This window comes from Eutrigla gurnardus, assembly GCF_963514095.1.
Source record: "Eutrigla gurnardus genome assembly, chromosome: 3".
NCBI lineage: Eukaryota > Metazoa > Chordata > Actinopteri > Perciformes > Triglidae > Eutrigla > Eutrigla gurnardus.
Genome location: NC_139917.1, coordinates 6,583,022 through 6,595,521, shown reverse-complemented (window position 1 = coordinate 6,595,521; position 12,500 = coordinate 6,583,022). Strand labels below are relative to the sequence as shown.

At 43.7% G+C, this 12,500-nt stretch overlaps 1 protein-coding gene across 7 annotated transcripts in view; it reads right to left on the bottom strand.

Moving 5' to 3' along the window:
- LOC311010747 (teneurin-3) overlaps positions 1-12,500 on the bottom strand; it is a 317,927-nt gene that overhangs the window by 116,664 nt on the left and 188,763 nt on the right. For all 7 annotated transcript variants that reach the window (XM_084005346.1, XM_084005347.1, XM_084005350.1 and 4 more), the window contains 2 exons: positions 5,858-6,031; positions 4,654-4,718 (listed from right to left, as the gene is read on the bottom strand). In XM_084005346.1, coding sequence (XP_083861472.1) covers positions 4,654-4,718; positions 5,858-6,031 — 239 coding nt within the window. The remainder of the gene's footprint in view (positions 1-4,653; positions 4,719-5,857; positions 6,032-12,500) is intronic.

Sequence of the window (12,500 nt, the reverse complement as noted above, 5' to 3'; positions counted from 1 at the left end):
GTTTGCATGCTTTAATGTTAATGTTCAAACACATTCTTTTTCACATACTGTGTACCTGAATGTATCTGTATTCAGGAGTCAAATCTGAATGGCTTGTTGAATCGCATGTTTTTGGGTCAAGGGACCTAACAAAAGAACTGACTGGGTTTCCTTATTCCATCTCCAGATATCCAAATGCATGTTCACAAGCAAGATGTGTCCCCTTTAAGTCCAATGTGAAAGTATGTTTAATAGCAGGGAGGACCTACATGGATGGCAGTCATTAGTCACACCAGTCCTTGTCTTGCTGTGACAAGTCTCTTGGGCATTTTGTTGCACCTTTATCATTCTGATTTGTTACATGGAAAGTGAACAGTTAGTCCAGTCCAGTATCCTGAGGTATGACATCTATATTAGATGATTCTGCATCTCACAATTTATGTCCACTGCCATGCTGAAGGCCAGTGCAGGAAGGATTGTAAGTGCTCCTCTATGTAGTGAAGCTGACACTAAGGGGGTGGAGGTCGGAGAGGTGGGTGGCAACGTGGCATGTCTGGCTTTCTTGCAGAAGCCTGAAGTTTGCATCCAGTCACAGACCTGTAATTAATGTTCACTTCTTATTATCAACTGTAGCATAGATCGTTCCCCTCAAGTTAACCAAGTCATTGAGGTCACCTGAAGTATACTCAACGTGAACACAGTAATGTGTCTGGTGTGTTTGGGGTGAGACCTTCACAAGTGAAATCACATGTTACCATTGAGCTAATGTAGGAGGCCGACATGACGGCATTCCTGACACCGTGTCCTTGTTGTTTTACAAACTACAGACCTGGCAGCTTCACGAGAGATTAAAATCAACCTCTGCTAATTATTACAAATCAGAATGCCCTTGCTCCCAAAATGATACGAGACCCATGCTAACATAACAGGCTTGCATGCAAATGTTGCAAAAGCGAGCTAATTCCTGGAATGATTGAATTAAGCAGGGTGTGCTCGCTCTTAAAGGCAGAGAAGACTTGAATAAATGGATTATACAGAATCATTAAAAATCAGCACACCCTAGTGGGAGTCACAAAGAGACATTCATGGTAATGGCTTTCCTGAATGGGAGTGCAACAGGTCTCACAGCCGCGGAGTATTTGTTCGATGCGGGGCCTTGTTTTATGGGGCACACCTTGGCTCAATTAGTCACAGGGGGAGCTTTTATGTGTGCTTGTGTGCGTCTTTGTTAACACAGTTTTGCCTCTTAGGAAATAAAATCAATGATGAGAAAAAAAAAAAAAACAGAAGCTCGGGATCAGCCCTTTATATTTGCATATGTGTTGCTACAGGTGCATGCATGCATCAGCTAGTGCATTAGCATTTGTTTTGCATGTGAACTGTTCATTCTGACAGACTAAGGGAAAGGAGCAGCTATTGGTGCCAAGAGGGAATGTCTGAGCAGCGAGGCCATAGAGCTGTCGGAGATCTGCACCACCGCTAAGCGTCTCTCCAAATGATTCTATAGTCCCTTTCAGTCATTCACTTCACTCGGTGAATGTGCTGCTAATTTAACATATTGACTTCTTCGAAAAGAACCCACAGTCATTTTCTCACCAGGGTCAAGCCAAGAATTTGACTAGAGAGGACTTGGTAACTATTCTAATACACTAAGACGATGCAGCGCAAATGTAAACATAATGCACAACACTGGAAAGGCTTCAGATAGTCATTGTGAGAAAGACAGTAACACATGTGTGTTATGGTTTGTGTGTACTTATTTCTCTTGTGCCTCCCCAGTATGTGAAACAAAGAAACTCTTAACAGATGCTACCAATTAAAGTAACTGCCCATGCTACACACACACACACACACACACACACACACACACACACACACACACACACACACACACACGCATACACACACAAATAGCTAAGCATGTAACAACCCCTCTTGCTTGTAATAAAAGGTCCTCATGTCTAAGGACCATGTGAGCTCCAATCATTAATTGCCTCTGTTTGTTGAGAGAATCAATGACCTTTGAAAAAATATTTTTCTATCACTCGTTCGCCTCTCTTCTCTCGAGGCGTTTTAAAAGAATCACTCGCACACAATCTAACAAGAGGTCAACTGCTATGACAGCTCTAAAGTGATGTAGGGGGAGAAGGAAAATCACTCATGTATTATTTATGACTTCACGGGTAAATGTGTGGCCTACTCGCTAAAGCTAAGCTAATGAGCTAAGAGTAAATATTTCAGGGTTATTGTCAAGTTTCAAAATAAAAGAAATTACGCCAAAAGCAAAAGTAGTCAAATGTTCCAAATTGTATTGCCATCATCTTCTGAAAGAGCTCAACCCATGTCAACCTCACCATGGGTCCCTACATTTATGCAAATGTCTGCTGGTATAAGCTGTTAGCCAGATGCCCCCAGTGAGTCCAGCAGCGTTGAAGAGATTAGTGACTCCAGTGGTCCATAGAAATAAAACAGGAGTAGAAGGGACATTCCCATTCAACTCAGCGTAGCGTAGATGGTAAGAGTGGTGGCCATTTGTATGCGTATCGTTGCCAATGTGACCTTCCATATAAAGTAAACCGACTTACTGCAAGTCATAAAGAAACAAACATTCAATTTGTAGATTCAAATGTCTTTTCAGTGGATTAAGTTAACATTTTTCAAATACCTACGCAGAGTAAGGCAAGTCCTGAAAAGTCAGCTCAATGGAAAGAACTAGAGGCGTGCACGTACACACTGCCGGTCATCTGATACCCTGCTGGCATAAAAACATTGCCAAAGGAAGACATAGAAGCCACTGACAGCAATACTAGAACGCACCTCGCCATGCATGCAAGGAGGGAGGATGAGGACAAGTGGGCATCAGAGCCACTATCAAGGACAGCAGAAACCCAATGATGAGGAAGAGAAGGAACCATCATGGAAGGACAAGCCCTTGCAGGGCATGTACCACCAACAGACAGAAGAAGTGGCTGATGTGGAGAAATCATACCTGTGTCTAGAGAAGGCTGGTCTGAAGGACAGCACAGAGACACTACTCATGAGGTCGGGGTCTACCACACAAGACAGGACCCCAGGTGCAGGTCGGGGTCTACCACACCAGACAGGACCCCAGGTGCAGACTGGGGTCTATCACACCAGACAAGACCCCAGGTGCAGGTCGGGGTCTACCACACAAGACAGGACCCCAGGTGCAGACCGGGGTCTACCACACCAGACAGGACCCCAGGTGCAGGTCGGGGTCTACCACACAAGACAGGACCCCAGGTGCAGACCGGGGTCTACCACACCAGACAGGACTCCAGGTGCAGGTCGGGGTCTACCACACAAGACAGGACCCCAGGTGCAGACTGGGACCTGGGTCTACCACACCAGACAGGACCCCAGGTGCAGGTCGGGGTCTACCACACAAGACAGGACCCCAGGTGCAGACCAGGACCTGGGTCTACCACACAAGACAGGACCCCAGGTGCAGGTCGGGGTCTACCACACAAGACAGGACCCCAGGTGCAGGCTGTGCAAAGATCCCTGAGACAGTTCAGCACATACAGCAGGGTATAAGATGCAGGCAGGTGACCATGGAGCGCCATGACCAAGTGGCTGCATAGTGTTCAGGAACATCTGCGCTGAGTATTATGGGCTGGAAGCCCTGAGGTCAAAATGGACGACACCTCCAAAGGGGGCTGAGAAGGACCAAGCTAAGATCCTGTGGGACTTTCAGATCCAGACTGATAATCTGGTGATGGCTAACCAACCAGACATGATGGTGGTGGAACAGAAGAAAGCAGTAGTGATAGATGTAGATATCCTAAGAGAGCAAAGAAGGAAGAAGGAACACGAGGAGCTCCAAAAATACCGAGGACTGAAAGAGGAGCTAGAATCGATGTGGAGAGGAGAGGGATTGCTGTCCAGGAACAACATCTGAGATCTCTGTCCAGAAGAGCGCATATCAAGGAACAGCTAAGATACTGTGCAGAACCCTCAGGCTAGGTATATGATAATTGTAATGTTTATAAAACCCAATAAAGAAAAATGACTGCATCTGAGCAGTCACAAGATTCCTGCCTTCTCTGGAAGAATTTGATGAACTACATATTTGTCTGCCATCACCAGGATGCTGATGGACAGGATGATTGAGGTACTGAATATATATTTTATTGTTGTTCAATTCATAAATGCAGAGGAAAAAAAGTCATATGAATCATTTTTTACTCTACGTGATGTTGAAATTCTGACTGCTCTCCAACAATTCCTCATAGGTTACTGTATTATTAAAACCATGATCCCGGAGAGGATTCTAGCTACAATTTACCGTAAAATCTACCCGACACACTAGCAACAACATCACCTTTAGCACATAGCAGGGGGAGGGAGGCAGGAAAACCCTGGCAGTCTGCTTATCTGATGGGCTTGTCCCACAGAAAACCAACACGTGTGCAGCAACAAGAGTACAAGAGCGACGGATAGAAGCCAGAAGGGCAGGAAGCTGGACACGATGGGATTAACAACGGACGAGATAAAAGTATCTTTATCATCGCACACCTGGGACAAACTAACTCTTCAGACTAATGTTTGTGCATGTATTCACAGAGTGGGTGTGTGTGTGTGTGTGTGTGTGTGTGTGTGTGTGTGTATGTGTGTGTGCGTGCGTGCGTGTGTGTGTGTGTGTGCTCTTACCTATGCAATAACAGAGTAGGACAGACAGCAGAACAGACAGTCCTACTGCACTGAGGGCTGTACACCTGAGGAGAACAAACCAAAAGCATTAGTGTTGTGTTGCTGTCACCTTCTTCACTATTGGTTTTGTCTAAAATAAACATCATAATACAGACAAACATCTTCCAGATTTACTGTTGCAGCCTCACAACTATTTCATTTTTGGCGATCAACTTTCTCAATTATGCCCTGTTGCAAATGACTGCAGCGTCCACGGGACGGCTCTTTCCATTCGTTTATAAGTAATAAAACCATCAGGGTTGCAGATGTTATTGCGATCTTGAATGCCTCCTCTGTTAAATAGAGCAAATGTAGCAATACAAATGTAATAGCGCCGCCTACAAAATGCCATTTTCTTCTCATCTGCACGAGCCAGTATTCTCCGTGGATGCTGCACCCTGACAAGCCAGACCCTCATCCCATGAGTCTGCAGCAGCGACACAGTAACTGTGGTCTGTGTGCCAACATTTGAGTCAAGAGTTGTAGTTAGCGACATCATAGTCAATGTGTCCTTGGATGGAAGAAAACAGCTGACATTATGCACATTAAAAATGAAATATTGAACATGTCTTTAAACAAAAACAATACAGTGAAAGGTGAGAACAATTACAACAGTCATTTAGTCGCCTGCTGCTGTGAGAATGACTTATTTCTCTCGGCCCTCCTCACACATGGCAAATAATCCCCCGATGCTCTTGTCTGCAAGTTAGCAAATTAGCAGCTGGCTGGCAGCTGACTGCTGCTTTTATGGCTCCAGTTAGTGCCAAGACTCAGTCGAATGTTAAATGAAACTCAAACCTTCAAAATCGACTGCCTTTATTGTCACATGTCCATGTAACCTGTGTGTGTGTGTGTGTGTGTGTGTGTGTGTGCGTGTGTGTGTGTGTGTGTGCCAGCAGAGCCGTAGCTGCAGCCAAGAGCCTGCTGTTTAAGGTGGTTAAGTTACATTCGTCAGCCATAACGTTCAGGGTACAGTATAGCTATAGTGGGGCCTTGTGAAATGTTCGGCGCCATAATGTTACAACGGTGTCTTTCTTCCAAAGAAGTTCATGTCATCTGTAAAGGCATAGTCCACCTCACTCAGAGTCAGACTGTCTCAGAAGACAGACGCAATAGCATGTCATAATGAGTCCCCATGTCCTCCCCCCCGCTCGGCCCATCTTACCTCCATGAGCAGTACTTGGAGGATTTCTTGAACTTGAAGGCAGAGCGGGACAGGGTGTTCCTCGGCAGTGGCCTTGTGGGCGGGGAGTACACGGAGCCTGTTGCCATAGTGTAGCCAGGAGTTGCCGTGGAGAAGAGGGGGGTTGTGCCTGTACCTGTCTTAAAGAGGAAGTGCCTGACGGGGAGAGAGAGAGAGGAAAGAGACGGATTGTGGTACATTAGTAGGGAACATTGGCTTTGCTTCCATCCACAGAAAAATGCTCTGCAAGTACACAACGATCACACACACACTGTGGCAGTGCGAGTGCCTGTGTGAATTTTGATTACTGCCCTATCTCCAAGTGCTGTAAATGTATTAACTGCGCTCAGCCCCGAGTCTAGACAACATGGGGCTTGAGGCAAGATTGTATTTGGAAGCAATCAAAAAGAATAAAGCAGAAGACAAGCATTCATTCATTTCTCAGTAGGGAAACAAATGTCATTCATTAATTATTGACTGCATCAACTGTTCCAGAATAGTGTTTTTGAATAGATATAGGTATATCTATAACAAAATACATTGCTATGAAACTTAAAAGAAAGTCAAGTTTTTCTTTTGCCAGCCAGATTTGGATTTTTAGAGAATGGAATTCAACATGTATAGGGACACTTTATGTGTATTCTTATTTCTTTGTTGAGCTGTAGCCTAAAATAGATTGGTCCTCATGATTATTTTGAATGTATTATATTTTTCATACAGTGCCTGTCCTCCGTCAAAAAGACTTGTGCATAGATTTAGTGGAGCAGAGCTTCTGAAATGCTGCCTGATTGGTGGAAATACCAGCCGCCTGGCGCGGCCGCCTGGCGCGGCCGCCGTCAGCTCCTGCCGAGTGGAATATTGATCTGGAATCCACCTGTAGCTGTCACACGCTCAGGCAAGCGTTACTGCTGTATCATCTCTGCTTTCCTTCATATTTTCTTTTAACCTCACCCTTCCTCTCTCCCGCACATCGAGCTGCTCATTTGCTAATTCATATCAAACAGGAACTACCACTGCCATTGATTGGTGCATATGCATGGCTAGGAGGATCCTTCTAAAGCATTATCATAGCCTATCAAAGCCGAGGCTTTTATTGTGAAGACCTTTTAGAAAAAAGCAATGTGTTAGCGGAGCTTCGCTGGTGGTGCTATTCTGCAATACATGCAGGTCTAACCAACACACATTCTATTTGACCAGCAGATCAGCTGTTTAGGGTTAGTGTCCCAACACACTCTCAATCCCACTCTGACACTCCAGACCTGTCTGCCCTCACTGTTGGACATGTAAGGGACGTGTAAGGGACATGGAAGGGACGTGTAAGGGACGTGTAAGGGACATGGAAGGGACGTGTAAGGGACATGGAAGGGACACGTAAGGGTCACATAAGGGACGTGTAAGGGACATGTAAGGGGCATGTAAGGGATGTTTAAGGGACACGTAAGGGACATGTAAGGGACGTTTAAGGGATGTGTAAGGGACATGTAAGGGACATATAAGGGACGTGTAAGGGACGTGTAAGGGACATGTAAGGCACATGTAAGGGACGTGTAAGGGACGTGTAAGGGACATATAAGACTGTGTGACAGACAGGAAGTTAGCTTGAGGTAACAGAACCACTTGTTTATGTTTAGGACAGTACCAATTCATGTGACTCATGACTGATGTGATCAAAACCCTCCCAGTGGACCTGTGTGGACTACTGAGACCTCCCTGTCCTGATCCAGCATACTGATGGATGTTATTGGCCTACTGGGCAAATAAGGAGGCCGGCTAGGGCCACACCTCCTCAAGTCTGAGGTCCCAATGACAACTGACACCGGCCATTTAATCAGCTGGTCCCATTGGAAGCGGGTGACACGGATGGTCAAAGGGTAAAGTGTCGCAGGCCATTGGTATAAGCCACGATGACACAGTGTGACACTGCATTTACACCCATGTTTCATGTGAAGACTCACTGTGTTCTGTTTGCACACAGAGGGCTGACAGAGCTTTATCACAACCATTAACTAGATGAATGAAGTCTGTGACGTGCCTCCTTTTGTCCCACTCTACATCTCTTAACTCAAGCACAATCACCTTCTGCTGCCACTCCCAAACTCATTTATTACCCATAATTCATCCACCATTAACTGGGTTTAGCTCAGGAAGTAGAGCAGGTTGGCTGGTAACTGCAAGATTGCCGGTTCAATCCCCGGCTCCTCCTAGCTGAGTGCCTTGTGTCCCTGAGCAAGACACCTCACTCTAATTGCTCCTGACGAGCTGGCTGTCGCCCTGCGTGGTTGACTCTGCCGTTGGTGTGTGTATGAATGGGTGAATGTCAGTCATTACTGTAAAGCGCTTTGAACAAAAGCGCTATATAAAATGAGGCCATTTACCATTAATTCTTGTGAAAAGAAAATACAACTAGGTAAACAATATTCATCAGGAATGTCTGAAATGGATCAGATTAGCATTAGGCTGCTTTAATCAAACATCGGAAGGCACGTTTCTAAGAGTTGGAGGTTTTGTCTCAATGAGGAAATACTTCATGGTTTCACCAAACAAGAAACTCTCAACACGTCGTGTGTCATCACCCCAATGGAAGAAGCCGACCAAGGGATAATGGTCTGTGTAAAGATTACATTAACACTGCTGACCACATAAAAACAAAACAGTTGTTTTTATGATTATTTCCGAAAGCCTGTCTTGGGAAATTTCCACTGGAAAATGGCTGGCATATACTCTACATGTATGCTGCAGTAATTACCAAGGTCACAATGTCTAATTAATAACAGCACCCTGGCTAATGAGCATCTGTAATTGCAATCAGACAGCTCTCTAACAAGGCTATGTGATTAAAAATTAGAACCTATTATAGCAAGAGTCCTTCAATTAATACCTGCCTCCAGGCAAGATGTGAAGCGAGAGATAAAAGAAGACAGGAGTTTAAGGGGAGCGACTGAATGAATGGAGATAGAGTCGGAGAACAGAAAGAAGACAAGAGTGTTGCAGTGTTCTGGGTGTGTTTTCTGCAGCAGTTGCAGACCAAACAACACTATTTCCACTTTATTGGATGCACAATATCTTGCCTTTGGTATCTAATTGAGAGACATTTTTATTCTATCAATGTATCAATCTGACATCAGCCTTTGGAAGATTAACAAGCATCTACTTTAACTACAAGTTAAAGGTCAGACAAAACCCATTAATGTAAGTTTTCACTTTAAGTGGAGTCCTGTGAATGAGTCAAATACTTGAGTGGTTCTCAGCGGTGCTCTGCAGGGCTCACAGCACTGCTGCTTCCTGTCTGATAGCTAGTGTCGTCTCCCTGATGTCCCGGTGTGAGTGCTGGGTGGGAGCGATGATGGTACCAAGCTTTTTCAATTCCATGCGATACCGTTTCATACAGTTTTAATGATACTGGTACCGATTATTTATGAAATCAGTGAGTGATTTAAAAACAAAAAAGGTTATTTTAGAAGAAAAAAACAAACAAACACTTGAAGGCCAATAACACATGAAGGTCAAGATTAAAACACAAAATTAAATAAAGCCGCCTGTGTAGCTACATGTAAAACAAATAGTCCAATACTGTACAGAAATACTGTGGTCATGCAATAAGACTGCTTATAACGTTGGTGTTTCTGTGTGTGTTGCTGTGTTGAAAAGCAGGAACCTGACCCACCACATGGTTGGTTAAACACAAGGGACATCTCAGAAGCCGTCATGAAAACGGTTTTGAAAAGCAGGCGCTTTCCAAAAAATACTTGGGATCTGATTGGATGAACCACTTGTTACTCACTCATCTTCTCCAAAAAAACCTTCAGTGCTGTTTATTTATTTTCAATTTTTTATTTGTTTATTTAATGCGGAGAGTGCATATTTATGGACATCAGTATGAATACTGATGTAAAATAGCACAATTGCTAGTTTTCATCTATCGTCCCCAGGTAGATAAGATAGAAATCATAAAAACCAAGTATACGTACAACACCCTCAAGTTAATTTGAGGGACGGACACACAATAAAAACAACAGGCAAGACGAGATGCAACAGTGCACATAATGAAGTGTGTGATACAGTTAAAAGGGAGTGCAGCTTTGACTTTCCCTGAGCCACTATTTTAAATGAGTCTTAAAATTCATATAAGTGGGGCGGCCCCTTATTATGAGGAGCAAGCTATTCCAGAATTTATGTCCCTTTACTGACAAAACACTTTGTCTGAATGTGGTGAGAATATCATAGTGTGTAGATACAGTACATCCTGGCAGCATTTATGTTGAGAAATGGCCTGATTTGTTTGAAGTTCTGTACATTGAATGTGACCTTGTTTGCCACCTGTTTTACATGACTTTAAAGGTTAAGTTAGAGCCCAGTGTCGCCCCCAGCTATTTACATTCATTTACAATGTTAAGCTCCTCTCCTCGAACGAACACTTTAGTGTATCACCTTTTTCTTTGGTTTCGTGAACACCATACAGTCTTGCTGGTGTTTAGATGGAGACATGACTTAGTAAGCCAGTCATCAATGTGGGCCATCGCAGATGTAAGAGCAGATGAGATCTCCAGGTCATTTTTGCCATGTGTGTATGACTGATGCTACGCTAACGTCTTCAGGAGACACGATTGTTGTTGAGAATCCAGCTGCCGAGCAAGTGAAGAGAAGTTGCATCAACCAAGCCAAATTTATTTTTGCCGAACTCTCACATGTTGGATGTGGACGCGTGCGACTGGGCGCTGCTGTGCACTTAGCTCTGATATCCTGCTGGAACCCTCCGCTTTTAAAAAGTGAAGCAAAGGCTGAAGGACCTTAAACTTGCATTCTCTGTACTGACTATTTTGGTCAGATTACATTGATGTATATGAGAAAATAAAAGACTTCTTCTTTAATACAGCGTGATATTGGTTCAGGGAATACTTGTCACATTTAGAGTCAAATAGACCATAAAGACTGAAAGGTCGTAAGCAATAATCAATCAATCAACGCGTTTCCTTTGTTGAGACGTAATGTTCCTGTCTGTTGTTTTCCTGTCTTGGTGTTTTGGTGGAGAGGAGGCGTGTGGTGGTGGGAGGCAGCTGACACTGGCCGAATACGCTCACTGGCCCCTTTATGAGGTCGAGATGTGTGTGGTGACTCCTAATGCAGCGCTACATGGAACACGGACCTTTTACTGAGGCCATGTCCACACGGAAATGGTTTTTGGCTTAATTGTTTTTTTTTATGGCAACATATTCTGCTCCTCTGCCACTACGCTGAGCTAAACATGATTACAGACAGCTTGTATAGAGTGGCGAAGTTCTATTTCCGGTTCATGGGACCTCAATATGAATATCTTCACATATGTTGTTTGTGTTTTTTAAAGATAATTTTTTAAAAGAGATGGTTTTGGTGTGTGTGGACTAAGGCCTTAGTGACACGACCCATCAATTCACCACAATACCAGCAGGCCGTCTCACACGCCTTGATTTTGGGGGAGATCTGTGTTTTCTGTGTGTAAGTATGTACACTTAGGTATCTATTTCTTTTTTCGATGACTAAGCTGTGTGTTTAGGTCCCCAGATCTACACTAATATTGTCCTAACAACTGTCTTGTTGCCTATGTGTGTGATGGTGTGTGGATCGACAGACACAAATGTGGTCGTCAGAAAGAATACATTTCTCACATCCTCACATTTTTTAACATCACTTCATTATTAGGTTTCATATTTTATAAAACCTTCTCCTGCGACTTGGTTACATGCAGTTTCTTTCCGCTGGAGCTAAATACCAAGTTCACTGATTGTGTGCTTTTTATGTTCAGTTTGTAAGAACACAATAAATGTCTGTTGAAATGAAGAATAACAAATACTTTGTTTGTGTGTGTTAGGAGAGGTTTGTGTGTGTGTGTGTTTTATGTGTGCATTTTTATGCCTGCCACTTTATTATTTATCACCATATAAAACTGCCTGATCCCTCTGTGTGTGAATGAATAATAGTCATATTTGTATGCTTTGATTCAGAGGGAGAGGACGACACACACACACACACACACACACACACACACACACACACACACACACACACACACATGGAAAATGCAAAACATTGTATTTCTAACACATTTATACAAAAAAAGAGAAAAAACTACCTCAGATTCAAAAATACTTATTTCCTCAGAAAAAAACCTGTCACTGATATCAGGTGAATTACAAAATAGAGTCATTCTAATATAATCTGACAACAACTGTGGTCTCCCTTGAGGAACTAAAATGATTTTCTTCCTGCTTTCATTTTAGTTTTTCTATTTTTGCAGCAGTTCCTTTCATCACCAACGCTTTCATATGAATTCATCAAGAAGTTGTTATCTCCGGTTGTGAAGCTGAACACTGGAAACAAGTCAAGTCAAGTCTGCCTCGCCTCCCGAGAACAGCACCTGTCGCTCTCCACAGAGCGTGTGAGAGAAACCCTGATGAGAGTGAATATGAGTAAAGCTCCTGGGCCTGATAACATGTGAGCCAACCAGCTAACTGACATCATCACTGACATCTGCAACACATCACTGTCACAGAAGAGTTTTCCCTCCAGCATCCTGGACCTACAACGTCTGTGCTGTCCGGTCTAAATGACACCCATCCATTCTGATGAAGTGCTTTGAGAAACTGGTTCT